Source organism: Taurulus bubalis (genome assembly GCF_910589615.1).
Source record: "Taurulus bubalis genome assembly, chromosome: 18".
NCBI lineage: Eukaryota > Metazoa > Chordata > Actinopteri > Perciformes > Cottidae > Taurulus > Taurulus bubalis.
In genome coordinates this window covers 121,482-140,000 of record NC_136606.1, presented here as the reverse complement: position 1 = coordinate 140,000, position 18,519 = coordinate 121,482, and the positions used below count along the sequence as shown (strand labels likewise).

At 38.0% G+C, this 18,519-nt stretch overlaps 1 protein-coding gene across 1 annotated transcript in view; it reads right to left on the bottom strand.

Moving 5' to 3' along the window:
• LOC306750668 (histone-lysine N-methyltransferase 2C-like) overlaps positions 1-18,519 on the bottom strand; it is a gene marked incomplete at its 5' end in the record, with an annotated part of 99,901 nt that overhangs the window by 58,816 nt on the left and 22,566 nt on the right. Inside the window, 5 exons of the mRNA XM_079234135.1 lie at positions 207-311; positions 405-506; positions 1,007-1,126; positions 1,467-1,606; positions 3,566-3,671. Of these exons, the coding sequence (XP_079090261.1) occupies positions 207-311; positions 405-506; positions 1,007-1,126; positions 1,467-1,606; positions 3,566-3,671 (573 nt within the window). The remainder of the gene's footprint in view (positions 1-206; positions 312-404; positions 507-1,006; positions 1,127-1,466; positions 1,607-3,565; positions 3,672-18,519) is intronic.

The window sequence follows — 18,519 nt, the reverse complement described above, 5'->3', positions numbered from 1 at the left end:
CTAACAGCACTGATGACCTTGATGCTAACAGCACTGATGACCTTGACACTAACAGCACTGATGACCTTGACACTAACAGCACTGATGACCTTGATGCTAACAGCACTGATGACCTTGACACTAACAGCACTGATGACCTTGATGCTAACAGCACTGATGACCTTGACGCTAACAGCACTGATGACCTTGATGCTAACAGCACTGACCTTGACGTTCACGCAGTAGGGATGGTAACACTGTCCGCACTGAGAACAGGCCAACAGTCGGCCTTCAGCGCCTTGGCCGAAGCTCCCACACACCACACACATGTCCTGTGCACGCACACGCACACAGACAGAGAGTGTTGGACACATGTTGAAGAGGAACCACGTTATCTTCTGAAAGGTTCTCAGGTGAGCGTTTACCTGTCTGAGGGTGAAGTGGTCCGAGGTGGAGAACATCACCACCGTGTTGTGCATCGAGTTCTCCTCTTCCTCCTTCGGCTGGACCGGCTCCACATACACACACTGACACACACACGACTTCATCAACATCCTGTGTGTGTGTGTGTGTGTGTGTGTGTGTGTGTGTGTGTGTGCGTGTGTGTGTCTGTATCTGTGTCTCTGTGTGCGTGTGTGTGTATGTGTCTCTGTGTGTGTGTGTGTGTGTGTGTGTGCGTGCGTGTGTGTGTATGTGTCTCTGTGTGCGTGTGTGTGTCTGTGTCTCTGTGTGCGTGTGTGTGTATGTGTCTCTGTGTGCGTGTATGTGTATGTGTCTGTGTGTGTGTGTGTGTCTGTGTGTGTGTGTGTGTGTGTGTGTGTGTGCGTGCGTGTGTGTGTCTGTGTCTCTGTGTGCGTGTGTGTGTATGTGTCTCTGTATGTGAGTGTGTGTGTGTGTGCGTGTGTGTGCGTGTGTGTGTATGTGTCTCTGTGTGCGTGTGTGTGTATGTGTCTCTGTGTGTGTGCGTGTATGTGTCTGTGTATGTGAGTGTGTGTGTGTGTGCGTGTGTGTGCGTGTGTGTTCTTACTCCAGGTGACACAGTCAGACAGTCCTGAGTCTTCAGCCGGCTCCTTCCTCTCCCTCCTCTTCCTCCTCCAAGACCTCCTCCTCTGGACCTCCTCCTCCCCGGAAACCCTGAACCACGACCCTGAGAGGGGAGAAGGGAACGAGGGAGGAAGGGAACGAGGGAGGAAGGTGGGAGAGGACGTGAGGAAGGGAACGAGGGAGGAAGGGAACGAGGGAGGAAGGGAACGAGGGAGGAAGGTGGGAGAGGACGTGAGGAAGGGAACGAGGGAGAAAGGTGGGAGAGGACGTGAGGAAGGGAACGAGGGAGGAAGGTGGGAGAGGACATGAGGAAGCGAACGAGGGAGGAAGGTGGGAAAGGACATGAGGAAGCGAATGAGGGAGAAGGGAACGAGGGAGGAAGGTGGGAGTTAACATCAGTCATCAAACACTGCACATATCAGAGTTCGGGTGCGCTTCTTTACCACTTTCATGCTCCAGAGGGGCGTGTCCGGTGGGCGGGGCTTGAGGCTGTCCTCTCCCATGGAGTCCTGGGAGGACGAGGGCGGGCTGAGCACCCTGGGGTGACCCCACCATGACCCCTGAGGGGCGGGGCATAAAGCAGCTTCATAAACTCAACAGGCACAAAACATCAAGTGAAACCAGCTAAAAGTAAAAATGACCCAATGTTACCGACGACAGACATACTGTACTTATACACGTGTATTTATACATTAGAGCTGGGCGCTACAACGGCTGTGTGTGTGTGTGTGTGTGTGTGTGTGTGTGTGTGTGTGTTAAATACATGTCAGTCAGCGTGTTAAATACATGTCAGTCTACATGTTAAATACATGTCAGTCTACATGTTAAATACATGTCAGTCTACATGTTAAATACATGTCAGTCAACATGTTAAATAAATGTCAGTCAACATGTTAAATAAATGTCAGTCAGCGTGTTAAATACATGTCAGTCAGCGTGTTAAATACATGTCAGTCAACATGTTAAATACATGTCAGTCTACATGTTAAATACATGTCAGTCTACATGTTAAATACATGTCAGTCTACATGTTAAATACATGTCAGTCTACATGTTAAATACATGTCAGTCTACATGTTAAATACATGTCAGTCTACATGTTAAATACATGTCAGTCTACATGTTAAATACATGTCAGTCTACATGTTAAATACATGTCAGTCTACATGTTAAATACATGTCAGTCTACATGTTAAATACATGTCAGTCAACATGTTAAATAAATGTCAGTCAACATGTTAAATAAATGTCAGTCAACATGTTAAATAAATGTCAGTCAGCGTGTTAAATACATGTCAGTCAGCGTGTTAAATACATGTCAGTCAGCGTGTTAAATACATGTCAGTCTACATGTTAAATACATGTCAGTCAACATGTTAAATAAATGTCAGTCAGTGTGTTAAATACATGTCAGTCAGCGTGTTAAATACATGTCAGTCTACATGTTAAATACATGTCAGTCAGCGTGTTAAATACATGTCAATCTACATGTTAAATACATGTCAGTCTACATGTTAAATACATGTCAGTCAGCGTGTCAAATACATGTCAGTCAACATGTTAAATACATGTCAGTCTACATGTTAAATACATGTCAGTCAGCGTGTTAAATACATGTCAGTCAACATGTTAAATACATGTCAGTCTACATGTTAAATACATGTCAGTCAACATGTTAAATACATGTCAGTCTACATGTTAAATACATGTCAGTCAGCGTGTTAAATACATGTCAGTCAGCGTGTTAAATACATGTCAGTCAGCGTGTTAAATACATGTCAGTCTACATGTTAAATACATGTCAGTCAACATGTTAAATACATGTCAGTCAACATGTTAAATACATGTCAGTCAACATGTTAAATAAATGTCAGTCAGCGTGTTAAATACATGTCAGTCAGCGTGTTAAATACATGTCAGTCTACATGTTAAATACATGTCAGTCTACATGTTAAATACATGTCAGTCAACATGTTAAATACATGTCAGTCAACATGTTAAATAAATGTCAGTCTACATGTTAAATACATGTCAGTCAACATGTTAAATAAATGTCAGTCAACATGTTAAATAAATGTCAGTCAGTGTGTTAAATACATGTCAGTCAGCGTGTTAAATACATGTCAGTCTACATGTTAAATACATGTCAGTCAGCGTGTTAAATACATGTCAATCTACATGTTAAATACATGTCAGTCTACATGTTAAATACATGTCAGTCAGCGTGTTAAATACATGTCAGTCAACATGTTAAATACATGTCAGTCTACATGTTAAATACATGTCAGTCAACATGTTAAATACATGTCAGTCTACATGTTAAATACATGTCAGTCAACATGTTAAATACATGTCAGTCTACATGTTAAATACATGTCAGTCAGCGTGTTAAATACATGTCAGTCAGCGTGTTAAATACATGTCAGTCAGCGTGTTAAATACATGTCAGTCATGAAATAAAAAATAGATCACGGGTTAGGGTTAATAGTTGAAAAGAAATCAATTCAACTAAACTGAAACTAAACCAGAGGTCAAAGGTCACAAACCTGTTTGAGCCTGGCTCTGCCAGGGGAGAACTTCCTCTTGGAGATGGCCGGTTTGCCCATTCCAATTTTAGGTGTAAGGGGGAGCACAGTGATGGGAGGACCCTGAGGACAGAAAAGAAACCAGGAGAGGTCAACCACCAGGAGGAGAACACTGGGACAGAAGAGAAACCAGACCCTAATCAAAGGAGACATTACTAGTAGGAGAAAACAATAAGGAGACGTTACTAATAGAAAACACTGAGGAGACGTTACTAGTAGAAAACACTGAGACGTTACTAGTAGAAAACACTAAGGAGACGTTACTAATAGAAAACAATAAGGAGACGTTACTAGTAGAAAACAATAAGGAGACGTTACTAGTAGAAAACACTAAGGAGACGTTACTAGTAGAAAACAATAAGGAGACGTTACTAGTAGAAAACACTAAGGAGACGTTACTAATAGAAAACAATAAGGAGACGTTACTAGTAGAAAACAATAAGGAGACGTTACTAGTAGAAAACACTAAGGAGACGTTACTAGTAGAAAACAATAAGGAGACGTTACTAGTAGAAAACAATAAGGAGACGTTACTAGTAGAAAACACTAAGGAGACGTTACTAATAGAAAACACTGAGGAGACGTTACTAGTAGAAAACACTGAGACGTTACTAGTAGAAAACACTAAGGAGACGTTACTAATAGAAAACAATAAGGAGACGTTACTAGTAGAAAACAATAAGGAGACGTTACTAGTAGAAAACACTAAGGAGACGTTACTAGTAGAAAACACTAAGGAGACGTTACTAGTAGAAAACACTGAGGAGACGTTACTAGTAGAAAACACTAAGGAGACGTTACTAGTAGAAAACACTAAGGAGACGTTACTAGTAGAAAACAATAAGGAGACGTTACTAGTAGAAAACAATAAGGAGACGTTACTAATAGAAAACACTGAGGAGACGTTACTAGTAGAAAACACTGAGGAGACGTTACTAGTAGAAAACACTGAGGAGACGTTACTAGTAGAAAACACTAAGGAGACGTTACTAGTAGAAAACACTGAGGAGACGTTACTAGTAGAAAACACTAAGGAGACATTACTAGTAGGAGAAAACAATAAGGAGACGTTACTAATAGAAAACACTGAGGAGACGTTACTAGTAGAAAACACTGAGACGTTACTAGTAGAAAACACTAAGGAGACGTTACTAATAGAAAACAATAAGGAGACGTTACTAGTAGAAAACAATAAGGAGACGTTACTAGTAGAAAACACTAAGGAGACGTTACTAGTAGAAAACACTAAGGAGACGTTACTAATAGAAAACACTGAGGAGACGTTACTAGTAGAAAACACTGAGACGTTACTAGTAGAAAACACTAAGGAGACGTTACTAATAGAAAACAATAAGGAGACGTTACTAGTAGAAAACAATAAGGAGACGTTACTAGTAGAAAACACTAAGGAGACGTTACTAGTAGAAAACACTAAGGAGACGTTACTAGTAGAAAACACTGAGGAGACGTTACTAGTAGAAAACACTAAGGAGACGTTACTAGTAGAAAACACTAAGGAGACGTTACTAGTAGAAAACAATAAGGAGACGTTACTAGTAGAAAACAATAAGGAGACGTTACTAATAGAAAACACTGAGGAGACGTTACTAGTAGAAAACACTGAGGAGACGTTACTAGTAGAAAACACTGAGGAGACGTTACTAGTAGAAAACACTGAGGAGACGTTACTAGTAGAAAACACTGAGGAGACGTTACTAGTAGAAAACACTGAGGAGACGTTACTAGTAGAAAACAATAAGGAGACGTTACTAGTAGAAAACACTAAGGAGACGTTACTAGTAGAAAACAATAAGGAGACGTTACTAATAGAAAACACTGAGGAGACGTTACTAGTAGAAAACAATAAGGAGACGTTACTAGTAGAAAACAATAAGGAGACGTTACTAGTAGAAAACAATAAGGAGACGTTACTAGTAGAAAACACTGAGGAGACGTTACTAGTAGAAAACACTGAGGAGACGTTACTAGTAGAAAACACTGAGGAGACGTTACTAGTAGAAAACACTAAGGAGACGTTACTAGTAGAAAACACTAAGGAGACGTTACTAATAGAAAACACTGAGGAGACGTTACTAGTAGAAAACACTAAGGAGACGTTACTAGTAGAAAACAATAAGGAGACGTTACTAGTAGAAAACAATAAGGAGACGTTACTAGTAGAAAACAATAAGGAGACGTTACTAGTAGAAAACACTGAGGAGACGTTACTAGTAGAAAACACTGAGGAGACGTTACTAGTAGAAAACACTGAGGAGACGTTACTAGTAGAAAACACTAAGGAGACGTTACTAGTAGAAAACACTAAGGAGACGTTACTAATAGAAAACACTGAGGAGACGTTACTAGTAGAAAACAATAAGGAGACGTTACTAGTAGAAAACAATAAGGAGACGTTACTAGTAGAAAACACTGAGGAGACGTTACTAGTAGAAAACAATAAGGAGACGTTACTAATAGAAAACACTGAGGAGACGTTACTAGTAGAAAACAATAAGGAGACGTTACTAGTAGAAAACAATAAGGAGACGTTACTAGTAGAAAACAATAAGGAGACGTTACTAGTAGAAAACACTGAGGAGACGTTACTAGTAGAAAACACTGAGGAGACGTTACTAGTAGAAAACACTGAGGAGACGTTACTAGTAGAAAACACTAAGGAGACGTTACTAGTAGAAAACACTAAGGAGACGTTACTAGTAGAAAACACTAAGGAGACGTTACTAGTAGAAAACACTAAGGAGACGTTACTAGTAGAAAACACTAAGGAGACGTTACTAGTAGAAAACACTAAGGAGACGTTACTAGTAGAAAACACTGAGGAGACGTTACTAGTAGAAAACACTAAGGAGACGTTACTAGTAGAAAACACTGAGGAGACGTTACTAGTAGAAAACACTAAGGAGACGTTACTAGTAGAAAACACTAAGGAGACGTTACTAATAGAAAACAATAAGGAGACGTTACTAGTATAAAACAATAAGGAGACGTTACTAGTAGAAAACACTAAGGAGACGTTACTAGTAGAAAACACTAAGGAGACGTTACTAGTAGAAAACACTGAGGAGACGTTACTAGTAGAAAACACTAAGGAGACGTTACTAGTAGAAAACACTAAGGAGACGTTACTAGTAGAAAACAATAAGGAGACGTTACTAGTAGAAAACAATAAGGAGACGTTACTAATAGAAAACACTGAGGAGACGTTACTAGTAGAAAACACTGAGGAGACGTTACTAGTAGAAAACACTGAGGAGACGTTACTAGTAGAAAACACTGAGGAGACGTTACTAGTAGAAAACACTGAGGAGACGTTACTAGTAGAAAACACTGAGGAGACGTTACTAGTAGAAAACAATAAGGAGACGTTACTAGTAGAAAACACTAAGGAGACGTTACTAGTAGAAAACACTAAGGAGACGTTACTAGTAGAAAACAATAAGGAGACGTTACTAGTAGAAAACACTGAGGAGACGTTACTAGTAGAAAACACTGAGGAGACGTTACTAGTAGAAAACAATAAGGAGACGTTACTAGTAGAAAACAATAAGGAGACGTTACTAGTAGAAAACAATAAGGAGACGTTACTAATAGAAAACACTGAGGAGACGTTACTAGTAGAAAACACTGAGGAGACGTTACTAGTAGAAAACACTAAGGAGACGTTACTAGTAGAAAACACTAAGGAGACGTTACTAATAGAAAACACTGAGGAGACGTTACTAGTAGAAAACAATAAGGAGACGTTACTAGTAGAAAACAATAAGGAGACGTTACTAGTAGAAAACACTAAGGAGACGTTACTAGTAGAAAACACTAAGGAGACGTTACTAGTAGAAAACACTAAGGAGACGTTACTAGTAGAAAACAATAAGGAGACGTTACTAGTAGAAAACAATAAGGAGACGTTACTAGTAGAAAACAATAAGGAGACGTTACTAGTAGAAAACACTAAGGAGACGTTACTAGTAGAAAACAATAAGGAGACGTTACTAGTAGAAAACACTGAGGAGACGTTACTAGTAGAAAACACTGAGGAGACGTTACTAGTAGAAAACACTAAGGAGACGTTACTAGTAGAAAACACTAAGGAGACGTTACTAGTAGAAAACACTAAGGAGACGTTACTAGTAGAAAACACTAAGGAGACGTTACTAGTAGAAAACACTAAGGAGACGTTACTAGTAGAAAACAATAAGGAGACGTTACTAGTAGAAAACACTAAGGAGACGTTACTAGTAGAAAACACTAAGGAGACGTTACTAGTAGAAAACAATAAGGAGACGTTACTAGTAGAAAACACTAAGGAGACGTTACTAGTAGAAAACACTAAGGAGACGTTACTAGTAGAAAACACTAAGGAGACGTTACTAGTAGAAAACAATAAGGAGACGTTACTAGTAGAAAACACTAAGGAGACGTTACTAGTAGAAAACACTAAGGAGACGTTACTAGTAGAAAACAATAAGGAGACGTTACTAGTAGAAAACACTAAGGAGACGTTACTAGTAGAAAACACTAAGGAGACGTTACTAGTAGAAAACACTAAGGAGACGTTACTAGTAGAAAACAATAAGGAGACGTTACTAGTAGAAAACACTAAGGAGACGTTACTAGTAGAAAACACTAAGGAGACGTTACTAGTAGAAAACAATAAGGAGACGTTACTAGTAGAAAACACTAAGGAGACGTTACTAGTAGAAAACACTAAGGAGACGTTACTAGTAGAAAACACTAAGGAGACGTTACTAGTAGAAAACACTGAGGAGACGTTACTAGTAGAAAACAATAAGGAGACGTTACTAGTAGAAAACACTGAGGAGACGTTACTAGTAGAAAACACTAAGGAGACGTTACTAGTAGAAAACACTGAGGAGACGTTACTAGTAGAAAACACTGAGGAGACGTTACTAGTAGAAAACAATAAGGAGACGTTACTAGTAGAAAACACTAAGGAGACGTTACTAGTAGAAAACACTAAGGAGACGTTACTAGTAGAAAACACTGAGGAGACGTTACTAGTAGAAAACACTGAGGAGACGTTACTAGTAGAAAACACTAAGGAGACGTTACTAGTAGAAAACACTGAGGAGACGTTACTAGTAGAAAACACTGAGGAGACGTTACTAGTAGAAAACAATAAGGAGACGTTACTAGTAGAAAACACTAAGGAGACGTTACTAGTAGAAAACACTAAGGAGACGTTACTAGTAGAAAACACTGAGGAGACGTTACTAGTAGAAAACACTGAGGAGACGTTACTAGTAGAAAACACTGAGGAGACGTTACTAGTAGAAAACAATAAGGAGACGTTACTAGTAGAAAACACTAAGGAGACGTTACTAGTAGAAAACACCAAGGAGACGTTACTAGTAGAAAACACTGAGGAGACGTTACTAGTAGAAAACACTGAGGAGACGTTACTAGTAGAAAACACCAAGGAGACGTTACTAGTAGAAAACACTGAGGAGACGTTACTAGTAGAAAACACTGAGGAGACGTTACTAGTAGAAAACAATAAGGAGACGTTACTAGTAGAAAACACTGAGGAGACGTTACTAGTAGAAAACACTGAGGAGACGTTACTAGTAGAAAACACTGAGGAGACGTTACTAGTAGAAAACAATAAGGAGACGTTACTAGTAGAAAACACTGAGGAGACGTTACTAGTAGAAAACACTGAGGAGACGTTACTAGTAGAAAACACTAAGGAGACGTTACTAGTAGAAAACAATAAGGAGACGTTACTAGTAGAAAACAATAAGGAGACGTTACTAGTAGAAAACAATAAGGAGACGTTACTAGTAGAAAACACTGAGGAGACGTTACTAGTAGAAAACACTGAGGAGACGTTACTAGTAGAAAACAATAAGGAGACGTTACTAGTAGAAAACACTAAGGAGACGTTACTAGTAGAAAACAATAAGGAGACGTTACTAGTAGAAAACACTGAGGAGACGTTACTAGTAGAAAACAATAAGGAGACGTTACAAGTAGAAAACAATAAGGAGACGTTACTAGTAGAAAACAATAAGGAGACGTTACTAGTAGAAAACACTAAGGAGACGTTACTAGTAGAAAACACTAAGGAGACGTTACTAGTAGAAAACACTAAGGAGACGTTACTAGTAGAAAACACTGAGGAGACGTTACTAGTAGAAAACACTGAGACGTTACTAGTAGAAAACACTAAGGAGACGTTACTAGTAGAAAACACTGAGGAGACGTTACTAGTAGAAAACAATTAGGAGACGTTACTAGTAGAAAACACTAAGGAGACGTTACTAGTAGAAAACACTAAGGAGACGTTACTAGTAGAAAACACTGAGGAGACGTTACTAGTAGAAAACAATAAGGAGACGTTACTAGTAGAAAACACTGAGGAGACGTTACTAGTAGAAAACAATAAGGAGACGTTACTAGTAGAAAACAATAAGGAGACGTTACTAGTAGAAAACACTAAGGAGACGTTACTAGTAGAAAACAATAAGGAGACGTTACTAGTAGAAAACAATAAGGAGACGTTACTAGTAGAAAACACTAAGGAGACGTTACTAGTAGAAAACACTAAGGAGACGTTACTAGTAGAAAACACTGAGGAGACGTTACTAGTAGAAAACAATAAGGAGACGTTACTAGTAGAAAACACTGAGGAGACGTTACTAGTAGAAAACAATAAGGAGACGTTACTAGTAGAAAACACTAAGGAGACGTTACTAGTAGAAAACACTAAGGAGACGTTACTAGTAGAAAACACTAAGGAGACGTTACTAGTAGAAAACAATAAGGAGACGTTACTAGTAGAAAACACTAAGGAGACGTTACTAGTAGAAAACAATAAGGAGACGTTACTAGTAGAAAACACTAAGGAGACGTTACTAGTAGAAAACACTAAGGAGACGTTACTAGTAGAAAACACTAAGGAGACGTTACTAGTAGAAAACACTGAGGAGACGTTACTAGTAGAAAACACTGAGACGTTACTAGTAGAAAACACTAAGGAGACGTTACTAGTAGAAAACACTGAGGAGACGTTACTAGTAGAAAACAATTAGGAGACGTTACTAGTAGAAAACACTAAGGAGACGTTACTAGTAGAAAACACTAAGGAGACGTTACTAGTAGAAAACACTGAGGAGACGTTACTAGTAGAAAACAATAAGGAGACGTTACTAGTAGAAAACACTGAGGAGACGTTACTAGTAGAAAACAATAAGGAGACGTTACTAGTAGAAAACAATAAGGAGACGTTACTAGTAGAAAACACTAAGGAGACGTTACTAGTAGAAAACACTAAGGAGACGTTACTAGTAGAAAACAATAAGGAGACGTTACTAGTAGAAAACACTAAGGAGACGTTACTAGTAGAAAACACTAAGGAGACGTTACTAGTAGAAAACACTGAGGAGACGTTACTAGTAGAAAACAATAAGGAGACGTTACTAGTAGAAAACACTGAGGAGACGTTACTAGTAGAAAACAATAAGGAGACGTTACTAGTAGAAAACACTAAGGAGACGTTACTAGTAGAAAACACTAAGGAGACGTTACTAGTAGAAAACACTAAGGAGACGTTACTAGTAGAAAACAATAAGGAGACGTTACTAGTAGAAAACACTAAGGAGACGTTACTAGTAGAAAACAATAAGGAGACGTTACTAGTAGAAAACAATAAGGAGACGTTACTAGTAGAAAACACTAAGGAGACGTTACTAGTAGAAAACACTAAGGAGACGTTACTAGTAGAAAACACTAAGGAGACGTTACTAGTAGAAAACACTGAGGAGACGTTACTAGTAGAAAACAATAAGGAGACGTTACTAGTAGAAAACACTGAGGAGACGTTACTAGTAGAAAACAATAAGGAGACGTTACTAGTAGAAAACACTAAGGAGACGTTACTAGTAGAAAACACTGAGGAGACGTTACTAGTAGAAAACAATTAGGAGACGTTACTAGTAGAAAACACTAAGGAGACGTTACTAGTAGAAAACACTGAGGAGACGTTACTAGTAGAAAACAATAAGGAGACGTTACTAGTAGAAAACACTGAGGAGACGTTACTAGTAGAAAACAATAAGGAGACGTTACTAGTAGAAAACAATAAGGAGACGTTACTAGTAGAAAACACTGAGGAGACGTTACTAGTAGAAAACAATAAGGAGACGTTACTAGTAGAAAACACTAAGGAGACGTTACTAGTAGAAAACACTAAGGAGACGTTACTAGTAGAAAACAATAAGGAGACGTTACTAGTAGAAAACACTAAGGAGACGTTACTAGTAGAAAACACTAAGGAGACGTTACTAGTAGAAAACACTGAGGAGACGTTACTAGTAGAAAACAATAAGGAGACGTTACTAGTAGAAAACACTGAGGAGACGTTACTAGTAGAAAACAATAAGGAGACGTTACTAGTAGAAAACACTAAGGAAACGTTACTAGTAGAAAACACCAAGGAGACGTTACTAGTAGAAAACACTAAGGAGACGTTACTAGTAGAAAACACTGAGGAGACGTTACTAGTAGAAAACAATAAGGAGACGTTACTAGTAGAAAACACTGAGGAGACGTTACTAGTAGAAAACAATAAGGAGACGTTACAAGTAGAAAACAATAAGGAGACGTTACTAGTAGAAAACAATAAGGAGACGTTACTAGTAGAAAACAATAAGGAGACGTTACTAGTAGAAAACACTAAGGAGACGTTACTAGTAGAAAACACTAAGGAGACGTTACTAGTAGAAAACACTGAGGAGACGTTACTAGTAGAAAACACTGAGACGTTACTAGTAGAAAACAATAAGGAGACGTTACTAGTAGAAAACAATAAGGAGACGTTACTAGTAGAAAACACTAAGGAGACGTTACTAGTAGAAAACACTAAGGAGACGTTACTAGTAGAAAACACTGAGGAGACGTTACTAGTAGAAAACACTAAGGAGACGTTACTAGTAGAAAACACTAAGGAGACGTTACTAGTAGAAAACAATAAGGAGACGTTCCTAGTAGAAAACACTAAGGAGACGTTACTAGTAGAAAACACTAAGGAGACGTTACTAGTAGAAAACACTAAGGAGACGTTACTAGTAGAAAACACTGAGGAGACGTTACTAGTAGAAAACACTGAGACGTTACTAGTAGAAAACAATAAGGAGACGTTACTAGTAGAAAACAATAAGGAGACGTTACTAGTAGAAAACACTAAGGAGACGTTACTAGTAGAAAACACTAAGGAGACGTTACTAGTAGAAAACACTAAGGAGACGTTACTAGTAGAAAACACTAAGGAGACGTTACTAGTAGAAAACAATAAGGAGACGTTACTAGTAGAAAACACTAAGGAGACGTTACTAGTAGAAAACAATAAGGAGACGTTACTAGTAGAAAACACCGAGACGTTACTAGTAGAAAACAATAAGGAGACGTTACTAGTAGAAAACAATAAGGAGACGTTACTAGTAGAAAACACTAAGGAGACGTTACTAGTAGAAAACACTAAGGAGACGTTACTAGTAGAAAACACTAAGGAGACGTTACTAGTAGAAAACACTAAGGAGACGTTACTAGTAGAAAACACTAAGGAGACGTTACTAGTAGAAAACACTAAGGAGACGTTACTAGTAGAAAACACTGAGGAGACGTTACTAGTAGAAAACACTGAGACGTTACTAGTAGAAAACAATAAGGAGACGTTACTAGTAGAAAACAATAAGGAGACGTTACTAGTAGAAAACACTAAGGAGACGTTACTAGTAGAAAACACTAAGGAGACGTTACTAGTAGAAAACACTAAGGAGACGTTACTAGTAGAAAACACTAAGGAGACGTTACTAGTAGAAAACACTGAGACGTTACTAGTAGAAAACACTAAGGAGACGTTACTAGTAGAAAACACTGAGACGTTACTAGTAGAAAACACTAAGGAGACGTTACTAATAGAAAACACTAAGGAGACGTTACTAGTAGAAAACACTAAGGAGACGTTACTAGTAGAAAACACTAAGGAGACGTTACTAGTAGAAAACACTAAGGAGACGTTACTAGTAGAAAACACTAAGGAGACGTTACTAGTAGAAAACACTAAGGAGACGTTACTAGTAGAAAACACTAAGGAGACGTTACTAGTAGAAAACACTAAGGAGACGTTACTAGTAGAAAACACTAAGGAGACGTTACTAGTAGAAAACACTAAGGAGACGTTACTAGTAGAAAACAATAAGGAGACGTTACTAGTAGAAAACAATAAGGAGACGTTACTAGTAGAAAACACTGAGGAGACGTTACTAGTAGAAAACACTAAGGAGACGTTACTAGTAGAAAACACTAAGGAGACGTTACTAGTAGAAAACACTAAGGAGACGTTACTAGTAGAAAACACTAAGGAGACGTTACTAGTAGAAAACACTGAGGAGACGTTACTAGTAGAAAACAATAAGGAGACGTTACTAGTAGAAAACACTAAGGAGACGTTACTAGTAGAAAACACTAAGGAGACGTTACTAGTAGAAAACACTGAGGAGACGTTACTAGTAGAAAACACTAAGGAGACGTTACTAGTAGAAAACACTAAGGAGACGTTACTAGTAGAAAACACTAAGGAGACGTTACTAGTAGAAAACAATAAGGAGACGTTACTAGTAGAAAACAATAAGGAGACGTTACTAGTAGAAAACAATAAGGAGACGTTACTAGTAGAAAACACTGAGGAGACGTTACTAGTAGAAAACACTGAGGAGACGTTACTAGTAGAAAACACTAAGGAGACGTTACTAGTAGAAAACAATAAGGAGACGTTACTAGTAGAAAACAATAAGGAGACGTTACTAGTAGAAAACAATAAGGAGACGTTACTAGTAGAAAACAATAAGGAGACGTTACTAGTAGAAAACAATAAGGAGACGTTACTAGTAGAAAACACTAAGGAGACGTTACTAGTAGAAAACACTAAGGAGACGTTACTAGTAGAAAACACTAAGGAGACGTTACTAGTAGAAAACACTAAGGAGACGTTACTAGTAGAAAACACTAAGGAGACGTTACTAGTAGAAAACACTAAGGAGACGTTACTAGTAGAAAACACTAAGGAGACGTTACTAGTAGAAAACAATAAGGAGACGTTACTAGTAGAAAACACTAAGGAGACGTTACTAGTAGAAAACACTAAGGAGACGTTACTAGTAGAAAACACTAAGGAGACGTTACTAGTAGAAAACACTAAGGAGACGTTACTAGTAGAAAACAATAAGGAGACGTTACTAGTAGAAAACAATAAGGAGACGTTACTAGTAGAAAACAATAAGGAGACGTTACTAGTAGAAAACACTAAGGAGACGTTACTAGTAGAAAACACTAAGGAGACGTTACTAGTAGAAAACACTAAGGAGACGTTACTAGTAGAAAACACTAAGGAGACGTTACTAGTAGAAAACACTAAGGAGACGTTACTAGTAGAAAACACTAAGGAGACGTTACTAGTAGAAAACACTAAGGAGACGTTACTAGTAGAAAACACTAAGGAGACGTTACTAGTAGAAAACACTAAGGAGACGTTACTAGTAGAAAACACTAAGGAGACGTTACTAGTAGAAAACACTAAGGAGACGTTACTAGTAGAAAACACTAAGGAGACGTTACTAGTAGAAAACACTAAGGAGACGTTACTAGTAGAAAACAATAAGGAGACGTTACTAGTAGAAAACAATAAGGAGACGTTACTAGTAGAAAACAATAAGGAGACGTTACTAGTAGAAAACACTGAGGAGACGTTACTAGTAGAAAACACTAAGGAGACGTTACTAGTAGAAAACACTAAGGAGACGTTACTAGTAGAAAACACTAAGGAGACGTTACTAGTAGAAAACACTGAGGAGACGTTACTAGTAGAAAACACTAAGGAGACGTTACTAGTAGAAAACACTAAGGAGACGTTACTAGTAGAAAACACTAAGGAGACGTTACTAGTAGAAAACAATAAGGAGACGTTACTAGTAGAAAACAATAAGGAGACGTTACTAGTAGAAAACAATAAGGAGACGTTACTAGTAGAAAACACTGAGGAGACGTTACTAGTAGAAAACACTGAGGAGACGTTACTAGTAGAAAACACTAAGGAGACGTTACTAGTAGAAAACAATAAGGAGACGTTACTAGTAGAAAACAATAAGGAGACGTTACTAGTAGAAAACAATAAGGAGACGTTACTAGTAGAAAACAATAAGGAGACGTTACTAGTAGAAAACACTAAGGAGACGTTACTAGTAGAAAACACTAAGGAGACGTTACTAGTAGAAAACACTAAGGAGACGTTACTAGTAGAAAACACTAAGGAGACGTTACTAGTAGAAAACACTAAGGAGACGTTACTAGTAGAAAACACTAAGGAGACGTTACTAGTAGAAAACACTAAGGAGACGTTACTAGTAGAAAACACTAAGGAGACGTTACTAGTAGAAAACACTAAGGAGACGTTACTAGTAGAAAACAATAAGGAGACGTTACTAGTAGAAAACACTAAGGAGACGTTACTAGTAGAAAACACTAAGGAGACGTTACTAGTAGAAAACACTAAGGAGACGTTACTAGTAGAAAACACTAAGGAGACGTTACTAGTAGAAAACAATAAGGAGACGTTACTAGTAGAAAACAATAAGGAGACGTTACTAGTAGAAAACAATAAGGAGACGTTACTAGTAGAAAACACTAAGGAGACGTTACTAGTAGAAAACACTAAGGAGACGTTACTAGTAGAAAACACTAAGGAGACGTTACTAGTAGAAAACACTAAGGAGACGTTACTAGTAGAAAACACTAAGGAGACGTTACTAGTAGAAAACACTAAGGAGACGTTACTAGTAGAAAACACTAAGGAGACGTTACTAGTAGAAAACACTAAGGAGACGTTACTAGTAGAAAACACTAAGGAGACGTTACTAGTAGAAAACACTAAGGAGACGTTACTAGTAGAAAACACTAAGGAGACGTTACTAGTAGAAAACACTAAGGAGACGTTACTAGTAGAAAACACTAAGGAGACGTTACTAGTAGAAAACAATAAGGAGACGTTACTAGTAGAAAACAATAAGGAGACGTTACTAGTAGAAAACAATAAGGAGACGTTACTAGTAGAAAACAATAAGGAGACGTTACTAGTAGAAAACACTGAGGAGACGTTACTAGTAGAAAACACTAAGGAGACGTTACTAGTAGAAAACACTAAGGAGACGTTACTAGTAGAAAACACTAAGGAGACGTTACTAGTAGAAAACACTGAGGAGACGTTACTAGTAGAAAACACTGAGGAGACGTTACTAGTAGAAAACACTAAGGAGACGTTACTAGTAGAAAACACTAAGGAGACGTTACTAGTAGAAAACACTAAGGAGACGTTACTAGTAGAAAACACTGAGGAGACGTTACTAGTAGAAAACACTAAGGAGACGTTACTAGTAGAAAACACTAAGGAGACGTTACTAGTAGAAAACACTAAGGAGACGTTACTAGTAGAAAACACTAAGGAGACGTTACTAGTAGAAAACAATAAGGAGACGTTACTAGTAGAAAACAATAAGGAGACGTTACTAGTAGAAAACACTGAGGAGACGTTACTAGTAGAAAACACTGAGGAGACGTTACTAGTAGAAAACACTAAGGAGACGTTACTAGTAGAAAACACTAAGGAGACGTTACTAGTAGAAAACACTAAGGAGACGTTACTAGTAGAAAACACTAAGGAGACGTTACTAGTAGAAAACACTAAGGAGACGTTACTAGTAGAAAACACTAAGGAGACGTTACTAGTAGAAAACACTAAGGAGACGTTACTAGTAGAAAACAATAAGGAGACGTTACTAGTAGAAAACACTAAGGAGACGTTACTAGTAGAAAACACTAAGGAGACGTTACTAGTAGAAAACACTAAGGAGACGTTACTAGTAGAAAACACTAAGGAGACGTTACTAGTAGAAAACACTAAGGAGACGTTACTAGTAGAAAACACTAAGGAGACGTTACTAGTAGAAAACACTAAGGAGACGTTACTAGTAGAAAACACTAAGGAGACGTTACTAGTAGAAAACACTAAGGAGACGTTACTAGTAGAAAACACTAAGGAGACGTTACTAGTAGAAAACACTAAGGAGACGTTACTAGTAGAAAACACTAAGGAGACGTTACTAGTAGAAAACAATAAGGAGACGTTACTAGTAGAAAACACTAAGGAGACGTTACTAGTAGAAAACACTAAGGAGACGTTACTAGTAGAAAACAATAAGGAGACGTTACTAGTAGAAAACAATAAGGAGACGTTACTAGTAGAAAACAATAAGGAGACGTTACTAGTAGAAAACACTGAGGAGACGTTACTAGTAGAAAACACTAAGGAGACGTTACTAGTAGAAAACACTAAGGAGACGTTACTAGTAGAAAACACTAAGGAGACGTTACTAGTAGAAAACACTGAGGAGACGTTACTAGTAGAAAACACTAAGGAGACGTTACTAGTAGAAAACACTAAGGAGACGTTACTAGTAGAAAACACTAAGGAGACGTTACTAGTAGAAAACACTGAGGAGACGTTACTAGTAGAAAACACTAAGGAGACGTTACTAGTAGAAAACACTAAGGAGACGTTACTAGTAGAAAACACTAAGGAGACGTTACTAGTAGAAAACAATAAGGAGACGTTACTAGTAGAAAACAATAAGGAGACGTTACTAGTAGAAAACACTGAGGAGACGTTACTAGTAGAAAACACTGAGGAGACGTTACTAGTAGAAAACACTAAGGAGACGTTACTAGTAGAAAACACTAAGGAGACGTTACTAGTAGAAAACAATAAGGAGACGTTACTAGTAGAAAACAATAAGGAGACGTTACTAGTAGAAAACACTAA